Source organism: Ictidomys tridecemlineatus, chromosome 5 (assembly GCF_052094955.1).
Source record: "Ictidomys tridecemlineatus isolate mIctTri1 chromosome 5, mIctTri1.hap1, whole genome shotgun sequence".
Classification (NCBI taxonomy): domain Eukaryota; kingdom Metazoa; phylum Chordata; class Mammalia; order Rodentia; family Sciuridae; genus Ictidomys; species Ictidomys tridecemlineatus.
The window spans coordinates 167,047,983-167,065,752 of record NC_135481.1 but is presented as its reverse complement, the minus strand read 5'-3'; the positions used below and the strand labels follow the sequence as shown (position 1 = coordinate 167,065,752).

The 17,770-nt window shown below is 39.6% G+C and overlaps 1 protein-coding gene across 12 annotated transcripts in view; it reads left to right on the top strand.

Annotated features, from left to right (window-relative positions):
• Plcb4 (phospholipase C beta 4) overlaps nt 1-17,770 on the top strand; it is a 381,561-nt gene that overhangs the window by 273,492 nt on the left and 90,299 nt on the right. For 11 of the 12 annotated variants that reach the window (XM_078051427.1, XM_078051425.1, XM_078051426.1 and 8 more), the window contains 5 exons: nt 6,126-6,205; nt 8,662-8,715; nt 14,601-14,682; nt 15,703-15,803; nt 16,440-16,497. In XM_078051427.1, the coding sequence (XP_077907553.1) occupies nt 6,126-6,205; nt 8,662-8,715; nt 14,601-14,682; nt 15,703-15,803; nt 16,440-16,497 (375 nt within the window). Of the gene's footprint in view, nt 1-3,741; nt 3,964-6,125; nt 6,206-8,661; nt 8,716-14,600; nt 14,683-15,702; nt 15,804-16,439; nt 16,498-17,770 lie in introns of all 12 variants that reach the window. The other variant, XM_078051428.1, reaches the window with a different exon arrangement.

Genomic DNA, 17,770 nt, shown 5'->3' with positions numbered 1-17,770 from the left:
AATGGAAGGAGAACTACAAGTTTAAAAGAGCCATTTTTCTCCACCTGTGCATCTCAAACTAATGCACCCACAGATCTGGGAATCTGGTTAAAAATGCAAATTGTGATCCAGTGGGTCTGGGATGAGAGTTGAGACACTGCATTCCTAACAAGCTCCCAGGAAATGTGGATTCTCTTGGCTTAGGAACTATCTCTTTGAGTGATGCAGGTTTAGAACAGTGTTTTGTTTTGTTTTGTTTCACTCCTTAAACACTGAACACATATAAATGCATATTTACTCACCAATTCTTTGACATCTGTTCGAGAACTTTTCTTTATGTATAGATCTGTTTCATTTCATATCTTGGTTCTTTCATTAATCATAATTATCTTGTAGTTGGGGTTTCTTTATATATACATAAATTTATTTATTTTAATTAGGTAGATATGACAGCAGAATGCAATTTGATTCATTGTGCACAATTGCAGAACAACTTTTCATTTCTCTGGCTGTACACAATATAGCGTCACATCATGTGTTTAGTCATACAGGTACCATGTTTCATAGTACCAATCAGGAAAGCAGTATGGAGATTCCTTAGAAAACTTGGAATGGAACCACCATTGAACCCAGCAATCCCACTTCTTGGTCTATACCCAAAGGACTTAAAATCAGCATACTACAGGGACACAGTCACATCAATGTTTATAGCAGCTCAATTCACAATATCTAAACTGTGGAACCAACCTAGATGCCTTTCAGTAGATGAATGGATAGAGAAACTTTGTGTGTGTACACAATGAAGTATTACTCAGCATTAAAAGAGAATAAAATTATGGCATTTGCAGGTAAATGATTAGAGTTGGAGAATATCATGCTAAGCTAAGTAAGCCAATCTCAAAAAACCAAAGGCTGCATGTTGTCTCTGATAAGTGGATGCTGATCCATAATGGGGGGATGGCAGGGAGACGGGGAAAAATAGAGGAATGGTGATGAGGCAAAAAAGAAGGAGGAGTGGGGAGAGGGCATGGAGGCAGGAAAAATAGAACAGTGCTTTTTAACTGTGAGTTTGCAAAACAATCACCCGGAAGTCTCATTTAAAAAAAAAAAAAAACAGATTCCTAGAATTGGAATTATAGATAAGTGGTAAAGCACTTTCCTAGTATATCTGAGAGGCCCAGGGTTCATTCCCCAACAACACACACACACACACACACACACACACACACACACACACACACAAATAGATTCCTGGGCCCTATCCCTAGAGTCTTATTCAGTAAGTATGTCTTGATCATTTGCATTTTAACAACTCCCAGGGGACTTGGTTGCTGGATACTTTAAATATTAAGTTTCTAGTTAACTTCTGAGCAGAGGCAGTTGAGCTCTCACCAGAAGCCTTATCTTTAAGAACAGAACCAAAAAAAACACAAAAAACAATTAAGGAGGAGGATGCTAAGTCATCCCTTGGAAGAAAAATCACCTGGTCAACTTAGCAGGTACCAAGGGGTCTCTGTTTGTGTTTGCATTGATAATATGCTTCTTGGACTAACCTAAAAGAAATGCTGCTGGAACAAAAGCTACAGATAAGGTTGAGATGACGGAACAAGAATTCTGCCTGAAGTGGAGCTGACTGTGTAATCATGGTACTGGTTATCATAGGAACTAGTCCTCTAAGGACAGAAAACCTATTTGTGCATAGAAAAAGATTAGAAAGGAAAAAAGCAAATTGTTGGTGGCTCTCTCACATCATATGCACATTGTGATTTGGAATGATTTTGTATTTTTTGCTGTATTTGTCTCTCTTTTACATTTTCCTACAAAGAAGACTTAAATGTTTTCATTACCAGGAAGGAAAAAAAAAACTATTTTTTTTTTTTTTAGTGTAATTTCATATGATTTTGGTCTGGTTCTGTTAGGTTGGTATTTCTTTACATTCTTCTCCTGGGAAGGGCATTCTTTCTGCCTGTGACAGTTCTAGTGTTCTGATGGCCCTAGAGATAGCTGAAGGCAAGGCCCAGACATTTGCCTGCAATCTGAACGCTGGCCGCATGAGGAAAGTAAGGTTGATAAGGTTGAGGAATCTTAGAGCAGAGGCCTGAAGTTCCCAGGAATTAGAAGCAGCCCCCATTTCTCCCCCTCCCCCAAATGACCCCGTACAAGGTATCTTGAAGGCTCTTCCCTGCCCCTGCTTCAAAGGGTTGAAATAAGCTTTAAGTGAATGTAGAAAACGTTAAAAGGTTAAAAACAAGAGAACAAGAGGCATAGTTCAGTGGTACAGTGCATGCTTAGCATTCTCTAGTCCTCTGTCCCATCCCCAAGCTCCAAAGAATGCTAAAAAATAAAATAGAAAATAAGAGAAGACTGCTGGGAAAGTGGGGAAGCCATAGCCATATGGATCTCAAACCTGATTCCCTGCCGTGGTGGTCTGGTTTCCCAGTGTCTGAACTACTTGTGTCTACTCAGGATGGCTGGACCAGAAGGAAGGCACCCAGTGTGGCAGAAATCATCTCGTAGGCCCGACTTCACGGAACCAATGCTGGTGTCCAGGGCGGGGTGAAAGAAGCATCCTAGTTGATTGTCATGCCAGCTTATTTTCAGCAATTCGAAAAGACCACATCTAAATCGCCATATTTTGCTTTTGTGAATCTGGAAAAGGTCAAAGAAATTGATAGGCATGTAGTTCACACCTGGCAAAACTTTCCACCAAAACTAGGACTCTACTGACATCTGCTGGCATTTCATCTACTTTATGTTTAAAAAGAACAAAATAAGATAAAGAAGCTTTCACGTTTTTTTTTTTTTTTTCCTACAGTCCTTTGACCATAGCTAAGTGGGTTTGACCTGAATAATCATAGAAAGAAAAGTCTGAAGCGACCTTTTCCATGTCCTAGAGGAAGAGGTGTGGACAGGTCATGGAGTGAATATATGCCCTACAGGAAGGGCCTGCAAGCTGCAGAGTTCTCACTGCCCTCTGCTGTAAGCCAGCTGCTCTGTGACCTGAGGCAAGGCCCTCCACCTTCCTTTCTTCATAGGGAGAATTAAGCAATACTTCTCCTCCCATTATCCTTTAGGGTCTCTGAGGATTCTGGTGGCCATTCTCAGTTACATTTTCATTCAGATAAACAAGATTCTTTACCAGTATTGTGTTTTCAAAAGATGAAATCTGGGGCTGGGGATGTGGCTCAAGCGGTAGCGCGCTCGCCTGGCATGCGTGCGGCCCGGGTTCCATCCTCAGCACCACATACCATGTTGTGTCCACTGAGAACTAAACAATAAAACATTAAAAATTCTCTCTCTCTCTCTCTCCTCTCTCACTCTCTCTTTTAAAAAAAAAAAAAAAAAGATGAAAGCTGTTTAAGCCTCCACAAAGCCCACCATCTCTGGAATTTATTCCTAAAAACAACAACATTTAAAAGATCAGGGAGGAGGCAGGGAGAAAACAGGCACTATTCTCTCTGAATTGTCCACATTTTGGCCCTAGGAAACTATGAACCTCATTCTGTGTTTTGGAACATGTCATAAGCCTTCAGGTTGAGAAAACACTTCCCAGTTAATGCCAACCAAATTATTTGTGCTTTTTCTGTCTGGTCTTGGGAAACCGTGTGGGCCTGTGGTTTGTTAGACCAATAACAGGATATTTGATAATCTCCAGGGAGTTACAGTCCACATTTAGCCTGACAGAGGAAGAGAGGTCTGACCATGAAAAATAAGGGAGGCGTTTATTTCACGCTACTATTTTATTTCTTCCTCCTCCCTCAGAATTCTGACCTCACCTTCAGGTTTGCTGAGGCTTCTGATGCTATTCATGGTTCTCAGGAAACTGGACTTTGCTAGTTGTAAAAGGAGATTTACGTCTTCAAGCTCCCAACTCTTCCCCCAGAAAGCTGTTAGGAATGACTGGAGCACAAAAGAAGCAGGAAAAACCCTGTGAGCTTCATACCCATCAGGATGGCTGCATTCAAAAACCAAAGAAAATAGCAAGTGAGCATATACGGAAAAAAAAAAAAAAAAAAAAAACAGAACCCTTGTGCATTGTTGATAGGAATGTGAGGTGGTACAACTTCCATGGAAAACAGTGTGGTGGTTCCTCAAAAAACAAACACAAAATTACCATATGATCCAACAATTCCACTTCTCAACCGTTACCCCCAAAGAATTGAGAGCAGGGCTAGAGATACTCATGTACCAGTGTTCATAGCAATATTACCCATAATAGCCAGAGTAGAAGTAACCTACGTGTCCATTGACAGACAAATAAATAAGAAAAATATGGAATATACCGCAATGGAATATTCTTCATGAAAATTCTGAGTGTACTAAAGCATAGAGCGAGGTTGAGGATATTATTTGGAGTGAAACAAGCCAAAAGAACGCATCCTTTATAATTTCACTTATTTGAGATATCCAGAGTAGTTGAAATTATAGAGATAGAAAGTAGAATAGTGACAGAAGCGGGGGGGGGGGGAGTGGGGGTGCTCATCTATAATCCCATCACTTAGGAGGCTGAGTTCAAGGCCAGTCTGGTCAATTTAGTGAGACCCTATCTTAAAATTTAAAAAAAAATAAAGAGAGAAAGAGGGAAGGAAGGAAGGAAGAAAAGAAAGGAAGGAAGGAAGGGAAGGAGGAATGGGATGTAACTCAGTGGTAGAGCACCCCTGGGTTCAGTACCCAGTAACACACACACACACGTAGAATGGTGGTCAACAAGAGCTTAGGGAACACGGGGATGGGAAATTACTGTTTAAAGGGTAATGTTGCATTTTTACGTGATGAAAACCATTGTGGCCATATATGGTATTGGTGGCAGCACAATAAGCTGAATGGAATTAATGCCACCGAACTATTCACTTGAAATGATTAGGCTTTATATTGTGTATATTTCAACACAATTAAAATTAACAGAAGCTAAATAGCAAAACCAAATATACACTCATAGTTCAGTCATCACCTGTGGCCCTTGCAAGGATTAAATCGCTTGACCATGATAAACCTGGTTGTACTGTGCTGGACTGTCCAACAGAAACTTCTGTGATGATGGAAATGTTCCTATTTGTACTCTCCAGTATAGTAGCCATCCGTCCCATGTTAGCTTTTGAGCATCTGAAATATGACTAGTGCAACTGAGATGCTGAGTTTTATATCCATTTCATTTAAATTCAAAGAGACATATGTGAACGTTGCAGGTAGTATTTCCATCTATATGACTATCTATTCCAAAATACTTTTCCTTTCTTAGCACTGACCAGTAAACCTAAGCACTCAGACTATAAGTCTAAGAAGGTGAAGGTAAGGAAGCTGCTTAGGTGTGAGCCACGGTTTTGTTTGACCCACAATACCAATTTGTTGCAATGATTGAGGATTTGATGCTCTGACAGCATTCGTTGGCATTAGTTACTGGATCCAAAAACAGTTTGCCTTAGTTCATGGAATAGCCTTTTCTAGTAAAATGCCCTTTTAGAGAGCTAGATTCCTTCTCTGCCAGGCTCAATCTTCCTTCACTTTCCCTTGTAAATCCATGGAGTGATGGTATGAACCACAACTGAGGTCCAAGTCCTTATACAGAAATTGCCTAAGCACATCACTCACTGCTTGGTTCGGGTACCCAGGCAATCAAAGGATCTTTTACCTTTTAAAGCTTTGTTGGAAAACATGGACAGGTAAAATACGTAACAAACAGAGATTGAAAGAATCACCCAATGGAAGGACCCCTATGTATTCATGCTCTAAAATAGGAATAGGGAGATAGGTCATCATGTATTATATAATATTGCTTAGGAAGATCTGAGATTGCCAGCAACAAAAAGAGGGCCTATATTTAAAGAGACTGCAAATAGAAAGTTTAAAAACTCAATCAGTGGGCAGCATTCCTTTGTGGCAACCCTGTATTTTATGGGACTATAGATGCCACATTTATCTTCATGCAAATAAAAAGTATCCTTTTATTAAAGGATAAAAATGAGTGTGCAAAATGTAGATAGCTATGTGGCAGGAAGGGGATAAATGAAAAGTTTTTATTTTTATTACACAAAATGAACATAGGCTGTCTGATTTTTTTAAATGAATAAATATATAAAACACTTTATTTTGCTGCAACATATTTGTTCACCAAGAGACATTTTTTTTATTATTATTATTTCTTTCAGCAATGGGTAGAAGGCCTGAGATCAATCATACACAACTTCAGGGCCAACAACGTCAGTCCAATGACCTGCCTCAAGAAACAGTGAGTTTTGTTTGCATCACCCTTTGTTCTTGGAAATTATCAAGCAGTGGTCACCTTAGGAGATGAAGTCTAAGTATCTTGTCAGGCCAATTCCTGCCTGCCTTCCCCCTCCACTTTCCTGACCTTGGTCCATGAGCTTTGACCAACACAGATCTACACTCTTCATACAATCTAGCACAGCACTCATGATGAACCCATAGCCCCAAGCCCAGGGGAATCGTGGTTGATGGCCAAAAGCTATAGGAACTCCAGCCACTCTGTAGCCTATGGTTTTTATATCTTCAGTTTCCTGATAGGTAGTTCTACATGCCTGGGGCCCATAACTGGGTACCAGGGTAGCTCAACCTCCACTTCAGAAACAGAAATGGGGAGCATGGCAGAGAGAAGCATGTGCAGAAACAGCCTTGGCTGTGGTGAAAAAGGAGGCCCTGGCCCCTGGTCTAACACCTGCCGTTGAGCCACAATCAAGGATCCACACATCCTTGTGAATTTATTTCTAAAATTCAGTCAAGGATTCAGTCAAGGATCCTGAGGTCTTACCCCAGTTCATTTCATCTAAAATCCAGAGGAGTACTGCAGTGGTAGATTTTAACCCTACTCAAACTAGTCCTTCAAGGTGACATGAAAATTCTCCAAGAAGAAATCCTAGCCAAAGTCCAATGTTAGCCTTTTTAAAAAACAGTGGATCCATAAGGATGTGAGGCTGCCTGCATGTATAGAACTATCCGTAGAGTCTGTGAGGTGCCAAAAGGAATCACATGGAGAAAATGTGGGAATGCATGTTCCCCATCTCTCAAAACTAGGCTGTGGCATCAACAGTGTGATTCAGTGACTCATCGTCCCTGTTTGGTAGTGGGCGAACAGGCCAGTCCTATGGCACTCTCAGTCTTCACTTCCTGGTTATACCACAGATATGGATCTGGGCTATGGACCCCAGCTTTGCCACTTCAGGCAATTTCTCAGCTTCATTTTTCCCATCTGGGAATTAAAATTACCATAAAGGTGAAATTGGAAAGCGCCTAGCCCAGTACCTGGCTTCCAGTCACTCCTCATGCAATACTAGTTACTTGAATGTTATAGTATCCCTCCAACTTTCTCTCCATTATCATAGTGGGGGGAACTTATATAGTTTTGTAAATTCCTATTTGCTGTTTAGCAGCCTTTTTTTTTTCCTTACAGTGACTCTGGCATATTTTTTCTTTTTCCTTTCTTTTCTTTCTTTTTTTTTTTTTTCTTAAAGAGAAGCTTAATGGAAATTTCAGTGTTGTGACTTTGGTTACTGATAGTCTCAAAGGATCAAAGACATCGGAAGGCTCATTGATACTTAGTGACCCAAATATTCATATCCGGACACCAAATCTTCCAGCATCCTGTCAAGACGCCTTTGTGGAGCTGGTGTTGACCCATCCACCAGCAGCTCAGACCTGTCTACTTCTCCAGAGATTACCCTCTGCTAAGTGGAAGCCTCCATGCCCAGGAGATGATGCTCCTGTCTCCCTTTAAGGGGAAGCCTAAAGCCAATAGCAGGCTGAAACAGGGAATGAAAGGCCATCCCTGTGCCACCAAGGCTGGTGCATGTCACAGAAGATCAGGCTAAAGCTCCAGCTAAGACTGCAGCTTTGCTTAACCATCTTCCCTGCCTAATCTGCCTTCCTCACTCCCTTTTCCTGAAAACATCTTCTAAAGAATTGGTCACTTGTTCTTCCAAGAAACTTGACCAAAAACAGAAACTTTACCAAGTCCTGATGTTCTGTGGATGCTTAGGATATTATTAACTGGAAACAGTGAGAATGGAAGTCATTAGCTAAGAGCAATCCTAGTTCTACAATATAAACAGATGTTCTGGGTCCTCATGTAGCCCATGAGCATAGGGGGAACACGGAGTTATGATGACCTTCTCTGACCATTGAAGGTTAAGGAAGGTGGAGCTGTAATCTATGTTATGATACTGGGATCCTGGAGTGATGGATCCTCATGGGTCCTCAGGACAAGGCTGGCTGGTGTCCCTGTTCATTTGCATTTTCTGTCACCTTGGTATATTAGTAAAGTACAAGAATTAAGGAAGAGGTCAATCACAAATAAGTACTGGCAGTATGTTTTGCTCAGTTTAAGCATCCAATTTTATGGTTCATCTAGGTTTACTAGATAAAACATTGGTTCCTCAGTTAATTGAATTTTAGATAAGTAACAGATAATGTTTTACTATGTTTTCCAAGTATTATACAGGACATACTTACACAAAAAAAATGTTATGCTACCTATCTGAAATTCAAATTTAACTGAAGGTTCTATGTTTTTATCTACTGAATCTGATAGTCCCGAATTCATCTCATACTACATAATTATCTGAGATTTTTAGGACAGATGTTTTTGTTGGAATACATTTTGTTTTAAAGTTCTTCATTGGATTGAAGCTGTTCCTTCTAATAAACAGTATTGTTGTTGTTGTTTTCCAGCTGGATGAAATTGGCGTTTATGACCAACACAACTGGTAAAATTCCAGTTAGGAGGTAAGTCAGTTATTCTTGGCCATGCTCCATGATACCAAACCAAAGACAGAGCTCTCTGCAAGTATTGTGTGTTAATTGCCTTTAAGATATTTCTGGAAGCTTAGTTTGAATCCTTTTGTCACATGCCATGTTCAGACTGTAGAAATCATGTGTGAAGGTAAAGTTGCATTTTTCCTCAAAACAGGGAGCATCAATACTGATAAAGAACATCTGAAAATGTAGTATTTTTTTTAATCTTCAGATAGTGGGTTTTAGGATTAAAATTTCTTTTACCTACTTACCTGAGCAAACCATCAGTTAAGTGAAGAAATTTATTCCGTGTACCTACTACAGAGAGAGGGTATGGATGGTCTTGGAAGCATGCTGCCTCTGGACATTCTCATTTTGGGCTTTGCTGCTCAGGGCTGCGGTCTTCGTTCAGGCTGCTATAACAGGGTGTCACAGATGGGATGGCTAACGAACAACCAAAGTTTATTCCTCATAGTTTTGGAGGTTGGATGTCTAAGACCAGGATGCCAGCCTGACCCAATCCTGTTAAGGGCCTTTTTCCAGGCTGAAGACTATGTCCCCTGGCTGTGCCTTCACATTGTGGAAAGAGGGGTAGAGAGCTCTCTGAAGTCCCTTGTGTCAGGGCACTAATCCCATTCAGGAGGGCTCCACCCTCATGGTCTAATCACCTCCTAAAAGCCTCTCCCCTGGATACCATCATACTGGTATTAAGATCAGGTTACGATTTGAAACCACATATACCAAAGAGCTGCCATATCCTCTCCAAACCCACCCAGGTTAACAGTGACAAAGGAAGACACGTTTAGGTAGAACCGAAAAGGAAGAGGACATGAGCCAGACATATCCTCTTTCATAGTTTTGTGCTGAGTTATTTCTCCCTCTGAGAATTCCCCGTGCATTCCTTTTTTCTGCTTCTGATTTTTTCTAGGATTTCGAGTTTGTTAATAGTGTATATACTTGAAAGTTCCTATGATGATAATGATGGGAATTTTTTTTTTTTTGTACTGGAGATTGAACCCAGGAGTGTTTAACCACTGAGCTATATGACCCAGCCCAATTTATGTTTTATTTTGATACAGGGTCTTGCTAAGTTACTGAGCCTAGCTTTCAGCTTGCAGTCCTCCTGCCTCAGCTTCCCAAGCTGCAGGGATTACAAGCCTGTGCCATCACACCTGGCAGTGATGGGAATTCTTTACCAAACCGGATCATTTTGCTCTGTGTTTGTATAAGCATTCATAAAAATTTCAGAAGCTAGGCTGGGCGCCAGAGTATCAGCTGTCCACACAACGCCAGAAGGGTATTTGGATTCATGATCCTAATCCCACCACCTGAATCAAACACAGGCTCCCCAGAACCAACCCATGCTTCCAGGATTCTTCAGACTCAAGTTCATGTTGAGGTTTTCTCTGAACATCCATTTGGCAAAGAAGCAAAGTGACAAATAGCAACAAATTCCACCAGCAGTTCTGGGTCTTAGAACTGACTCATCTTTCATGGACAAGGCAAACAGGTCAACAAGTACATAGCATTTGAGTGGATACTGGTCAGCAGTGACATTTCCATCTTTTCTTTTTCTCCCTTCCTGCCCAGGTGCTTTGTTCTGCTCAGAAGTGTCCATTCTGCATCCCCACACAAGTGTCTACATACCCCCTGACATTATTCTTGTCACAGTGAACAGAATGGTCCTATAAGTCATCATTTTTCTGAATTCCATAGGTTATAGGAATCATGAACTTAAGTATCAATGTGATACTTAATACTACTGAAATATTTATGAGCAAATAAGAAACAGAAATCACGAAGAAGCCTGTGCAATGTTCTTTTTATTTAACCTTGTATGAGGGCTTACTGGCTCACAGACCTCATGCAATTGTTGTAGTCTTTACAAATATATATATCTGTATTACACACACACACACACACACACACATGATCTATGGATCTCTGGTTTTTATTTAATAACTTAGTGACAAGTCAATCTTAGAATTTTTTTTTTAAGACAGGCTTGCTAGCACCTTTGACTGATAGTTGTTGACAAAGATGCACTATACCAACCCTTATTTTATTCAAAAATGTTTAGTTCCATTGAGCTATAGCAGGACAATTATTTTAATGTATCCCTACATCCTACAGCTATTGCTATGTAGAGATTGCAGGTTTATTTAAAGTCAATGTTGAAGTAATAAGCCCAAACTTTAGGGAGCCCAGATAGCAGTGTGATGAACGGAAATGTCAGTTGAATCTGTTTGCCATACCTTTCTATCCTGTCTTTTCTTTCAAGACAAGATTTAGGAAATGGACAAAGTAGAAGCACATAGATTGTGATCAAAGCTCTTGTAACTAGCACTTCTGATTTCATTTGTATGAATGCTTCCAATCAAGCCATAGTTATGGCTAAGCTTAGAAGCCTCTTCTGATTTCATTGATTTTTATCCAGTATGTTCACATACAAAACTGTTACCACCTTTGTGGTAGGAATAGCCTAGATATTTTGCATCTTCTTTTACTTTCAACATGTACTCTTTAGTGTTTGCTAATACTAACAAGTGTTTGACACAAGACATCTGTGACCTGGGGGCAGTTTGTTAGAGCTGATGGAGAATTGATACCAAGCCAACCAAGAGCGGATAACTCTCCTGGTAGATGAGCTGCCAAGGGTTTAGTGGAAATTGTTCTTAATGTCTTAATGGATATGAAGCATAAACACTTTAAAAATGTCATTTCATCACTATCATTTTGCAGTTTTAAAAATGGAAACTATTAGCGTAGTGTACATCATGTTCATCTGTTAAAAGGGATCTGGCTTCTTTGCCATTACATAGCTTGAGAATAGCCCCTGTTCTTCATCATTAAACCAAAAATTTAATATCTGGGAAATTGTAGGAATGACAAATGAAGGAATTCTACTCCTTGCCTTCCCCTTCTCTCTTCTTTTTATGTATGTAATCTTACACAGTCTGCCCTTCTGATTTCATTCTCCTACTTGGACCAGCACTTCGAAAATAGCTCTGTTCCTATCTCCCACCCCTTGAAACTTGCAGTGTGGTTCTGTGCCTAGAGAGTTGAGTGATGGGAAGCCAGATGATGGTTGTGGGTGATGGCTAGCAGAGGTCCTTAGGGAGGCAACTGTGGAAAAAGTAGCCAAGAATCTCAGGTGTGTGGTCATAGCGGCCCAGTCCTGCATTACCCATCAATGTCCTGGGTTGATTCTGCAGGGCAGTGTCCCATTCTTTCACTGCAAGAATCTTCTGTAACTGTGTCAGAAGATGGTGTTAAACTCCTGGATTCATTGCAGAACTTGTGTAGGAGCCCTTGAGTTTCTAGGATTGTTGCTCCCGTAGCCACTTGCAAGGTTCCCTGGACTATGGAATTTAACCAGAACTCTACTAGGACTGGACACAACTCAAGAGTGTTTGATTTTTTTACATTGCTTTTGAGGAATGGGGATGGTGTATTTTGATTTAACAATATCTCATTGAGTGCCTGTTAGCTATGAAGCACTAACTAAACTGAACTCTTTGCACATGAGGCTATAAGTATAATATAGAGAGAGCTGAATAAGTCAAAGTCCCCTTGTAAACACTGTAGCTTATACACATATTGTATTCCCATGAAATACACCCATGATGTCTAAAATGTCCCTAGCCTGGGTTAGGTGTGTTTCTCTCAGGAACCCTGTTAAAGGGCATCTTTTGAAAAACCCAAAGAATTCACTTTCAGTCCATCACCCCGACCCAGTCCCTGGTGTGAATGGGGACTCAAGAACTATTCATAGAGTTAGGGATGCTGCTCAGTGGTGGAGTGCTTGCCTAGCATGTGAGGCCCTGGATCTGATCCCTAGCACTGTCAACAAAATAAAAAAGAATGATTCATAAAAGTTTCTATAATAAAAGAAATAGACACCACTGCTGGAAAATGATCTGTTTAAATCCCTGCTCCCATTTTCTATCCTGGGTTTGTTTTCTTGTAGAATAAAGGTGAGCAAATGAGTAGTAGGATTGCCCAGCCCAAGTCCTCTCATGAGAAGGTGGACTTGCAAACTGTCCCTCCCCTTCTTCTCCTGCTTCCTTTCTCTCCAACACTATTTCTGTGTCCTCTTTCTTTGCACCCAGCCAAGCACTTGTGAAAAAATTCTACTCCCATAGACTCTTCCCTTCCCATAGCACAGGTTCTCTTTCACAATCAAGGCTCAGACTCCAAATTAAATGCATCCATGACCATGTTTATCAGTTTTCATTATGTTATATCAGGCTTGTCAAAACCTAACAGAGACTTGAGTTAGCTAGGTTTTCCTGAGATCGATATGCAAAGATTTTCCACCTAATTACAGGCACCTGAACCTGCTGTGGGTCTGTAGATCTTATATTAACATATTTTTTAAAAAGAAAAAGAAATAAAGACACTCTAAATACCACTTTTACCCTGAACTTAAAAGACTAGATAAATCACATCTCACCCCAGTTCAATGTATATGAATTGCATAAACTTTCCAGACGTGAGAAAATTGGAACATAGCACCCACGGTGCTAGAAATCTGTTGAGCAGTTTGTTAATATCGCACACCTGTGCTCCACCATGTCTGTAGATTCATAGGCCTCCTTCTATTGAAATACAATTGACTCAAGCACTCTTAAAAATGTTCTTCTTGAAGTATTCTTGGACTTCGTATGAAACAATAAGGCTTTGAATGAACATGTAATAATTCATTCACCTAAAACTATTTCCTTCCAGTTTTGGGGAGTTGTACTTTGCAGTTGAAGTGGTGCTTTCTCCCACTCATGGAGAGTAAACTGGCTCTTAGTGCTTCCATGTAGAACCTATCTTCCACTTAACACGAGTGGTGGAATGTATGAAAAGGTTGTGTATGAGATGCTGTTCAAAACCCTCTGCTGCTCTGAAGACATTACAAAGCTAAGCTTCACAGGTGAAAGTAGGCTCCATCTTCAAATCAAAGATGGCCATCTGCAGTTAGAGTTTAAGTCATCTTGGAAATATTTAAACAGGATCACTAGGGACTTCCAACCAGGGAGTGAATGAAGGTTCCTTTGGTGGCTGAGGCTCAACTTAGAACCAAGTGTGGGTCTCCAGACTACCAAATCCTTCCCTTGATGGCTTTCATTCTCAGCATCGCCTATGTATTTATAATGAGAACTCTTTCCTTTTCTTACTAACACCAGAAAATGCACCCTATTATAGTTTTATGCATGTGTTTAGCTTGTATGGTCATTATACTAGTTACAAAGCTATTCAGTAATGGCAGGATTCCATTGAAACACTAGATAAATACCCACTCACCCCCACCTCAGGCAACCTATCATTTTCATAATAAAGTCTCTAATCCTTGAAGCAGTTAATATTGCCAAGTGGCTCAAGAATACTGAGCATGAAATAAAAAATCAAAATATGTCTGATGAGATGTTTCTACCATAGTAACTGTGAAATCCTAGGCTGGACTGAGTTCTGAGCGGCTGTCCTTTCCCTAACGTGCAAATGTTGTCAACATGAGGTTTGATTCTAGAGCTACTTTCCCATCTGCCACATTCCTTTTACCTAAGAAAATAATTTCTTAGGATCAAAATGTGTCATGTTTTCTCCAACAATGTGTAGCCTCCTGGTCCTCCTCAAATGTTCACAAGCACCTAAGGGGACCACTTGTCTTAGAATCAAGTGCCATCCGTAGCAGAATCAGCTTTGGTGACCAGAGGAAGATCTGGTGTAGGGAATGAAAAGCACCCACAAATGAAAAGTAGTTTTAATATGCTTTTCTTTTTCCCACAGTCCCATCATCCCTAGAATTACTTGTATTTTTTGCATCAGAGAAAGCATGAATGAATGAATAATAACTTGAATTTTTCTTTTGTTCTCTCCTGCTCTAGTATCACTAGAACCTTTGCATCGGGGAAAACAGAGAAGGTGATCTTTCAAGCACTCAAGGAGTTAGGTCTTCCCAGTGGAAAGGTATTCATTAACTTCACATGTTTCTAAAATCATTTTGTTATTTATGCTCTCACATGTGGTAGGCTAGATTATTTACATTAAACTGGCCTCAGTAAGATTCAGAAACATAGAGTACCATTAATTTTCCCTTCACCTCTTTTCATCTCTCCAAACATTTTTTTTTTTTTTCTGCCAGGGATTGAACCCAGGGCCTTGTGCTTGCAAGACAAGCACTCTACCAACTGAGTTATATCCCCAGCTCATTTTGCCAAGCATTTTAATCAAAGTTTTGAGAACTCAACTAGTTTGTTTCAGAGTAAATTTTGTCAGCTGAATTTTGTCAGCCTTATTAAGATAAGGAAATGAAAGCCAGGCTGTTTCTTACACAGTTTATGGAGCTTATTTTAGAGAAGTCCAGCCATACTGTGTCAACTAGGTACAGCATCAGCTTGAATAATTAACTAATCAACTCAGTTCTTTAAGATGACCTTGCAATACTTTAGGAGGCCTCTCTCCTCAAACCAACTATTTGTGGTTATGGCTCTTCTGATTGGAGATAATTGAAATTAATTTATGGACTGAAAGAAAGATCTAAGCCGGTGACCACTTTAACGAGTTCTATTTGAAATGTACATTTTAGTGTGACAGGTAATACCTTGAATGGTCCACCTAAGCCCCTTTCTGTGGAACTTCTGAAAATTCACAAAATAAGCATAATTAAATACTGGGCTTGATTCATTCAGCATCTTTTAAGCAGGCATCTACTTTCTTCCTCAAGGAGAGAGAGAAAATATTTCTCTTTGTTCTATGGGTGTTTCTGAGAGAAACCCTGCTATAGCCAGATGTTCCCACAAACTGTGGTGTCCTAGTCACTAGAAGTGCTCACTTTCACATGCTGTGATCTAGCAAGGTGGTCAGGAAGTTGGCCTCCTGGCTTCTGGGATGCCAAGTGGTACACTTGACTTCATGACCTTGTAGATGCCTACCCTCAAAAAAGAAAAAAGTTCCTTGATTTGTGACTTTTTTTTTAACTCTTTACAGAATGATGAAATTGAACCTGCTGCCTTTACTTATGAAAAGTTCTATGAACTGACACAAAAGATTTGTCCTCGGACAGATATAGAAGATCTTTTTAAGAAAATGTAAGTTCCAGTTATGAGAAAGTGATGTGTAAATATCCTTGTTCTTTTAGATTTTTAAAACATTATTTGCCAGAATACGTTAATATAGGAGGTTGGTAGTGCTAGGAATATTCTAGTTAGGGTTACATTTTCACCCCTTAGTTTATCAGTATATAAATTTACTCTTGAGATTTTAAGAAACTTTGACATAAATTAATTTCAGCACCTGGAACTCCCCCCCCCCCCCGCCCTTGGCATTGGCTTTACTAACTACCTACAATTTTAACCTGCTCCTTTAGGTATTAACCCATTATGTGAACTAACTAGATTCAATTTGGAATGTTAATATGTTGTTGAAAAGTGTCATTCATTCCAATTATTTCAAATGGATGACTTACATGTTGTTTTGAAATAACCTCTTCCGGTAATGCTAAAGAATTGCAGACATCTTCTGTGAAGCAGTGGGAGTGTTTTCTTTCCTTTGTCATTGTTGGGTTTTTCCCCCTTACAAACAGTCTGGCCATTTTAAGAATTTGCCACTATGACAGGGTTAGACAATAAGTTTAGAGTGATCACCAACAAATGTCAACATGTAAATCGTGCCTACTGTAGCAATCGTATACAAAAACTTACTTTTTCTAATAAATTTCTTTTCAGCAATGGAGACAAAACTGATTATTTAACGGTAGACCAATTAGTGAGCTTTCTAAATGAAGTAAGCTTTTTCATACATTAACTCCATAAAGTCTGTGTGCAGTGGCTTGCATCCCCAATGTCCTCATTGCATGCCCCATTCCTCTGCTCTTCTTTGCTTTGCTTCTGACCTGCTGATCTTTCCATGATGGCTCTACCAGGTGCAAAAATCAGCTCCCGCCCGTGTGTACATGTGCTTCCTCTACATTGGCTTTGCACCCTGCTTCTCGTTGGTTTCCCGCTGTGACATGAAGCTCTGCTTCTGTGTGTATGTGTGTGTGTTTTTTAATATATTTATTTAATTAAATGTGTCTATGTGTATTGCAAGATGATATTTAAGATAATTTTTTTCTCCTGTTGATTCCATTAAATAGAAAGATAATGGATTGAGTTTACCATACTGTAGATGGATTCTCCATTGCTAATTTTCTATCATACCCTTTGCATGGACTGGAGAGCTTTGTTTTTGTCTTTTAATGGATTGCATGTAAGAAAAGTATGTAGTTTCTGATAGAATATTTTGACAACAAGCAAAACACTTGAGTTCCTGGGTGAAAATAATCTATTGAGTATTAGGCCAATTGGATTGCAGGTTCAATTTTTGCTTTTTATTTTTATAACAAGCTCAGAGCTAACTTTAGAACATGATTCACTTAACCACCCAAACTGGTTGATGAAATTTACGTAAGCACAAGAGAAAAACATTTTAGGACAAGTAAAGGTCACAACTTTTATTACAACTGAAATGAACTTTTTTTTTCTTTACATGTACAAAAACCATTTTTAGCAAAATCTATCAAAGCTCTTAGGAAAAAAAAAAAATCTCTTTTTACCCCAATTCGTGAAAAATAAGAAGAATTTGAGTGAAGGATAAACAGCTTATTTTTGTTCCAAAATAACTTAAGTTAACCATCATGTTCTATGAAGAAACATCATTAATATAGAAAGGATAGGAATGGGCCTGGGAGGTAGAGGTTAATGGTAGAGCTCGTACTTAGGAAGGCCCTATGTTTGATCCTCCACATAAAAAGAAAACAAAAGAAGGAGGAGAAGAAGGGCTGGGAATGTAGCTCAGAAGCAGAGAGTTTGCCTGTCATGTTTGAGGCCTACATTCAATCCCCAGTACTACAAAAAAAGAAGAGGAAAAGATGGTTATCATGCTAGACAGAAGGTATTGCCTTAAGAAAAGACAACAGGCAGTCAGTGATTTGCTACTTTGTAGAAACAAATCACTTTTTTGCCAGAGGTCCTCTCTTTTCATTCTTTTTGAAGGTTCAGTGGCTTCCGATTCATAG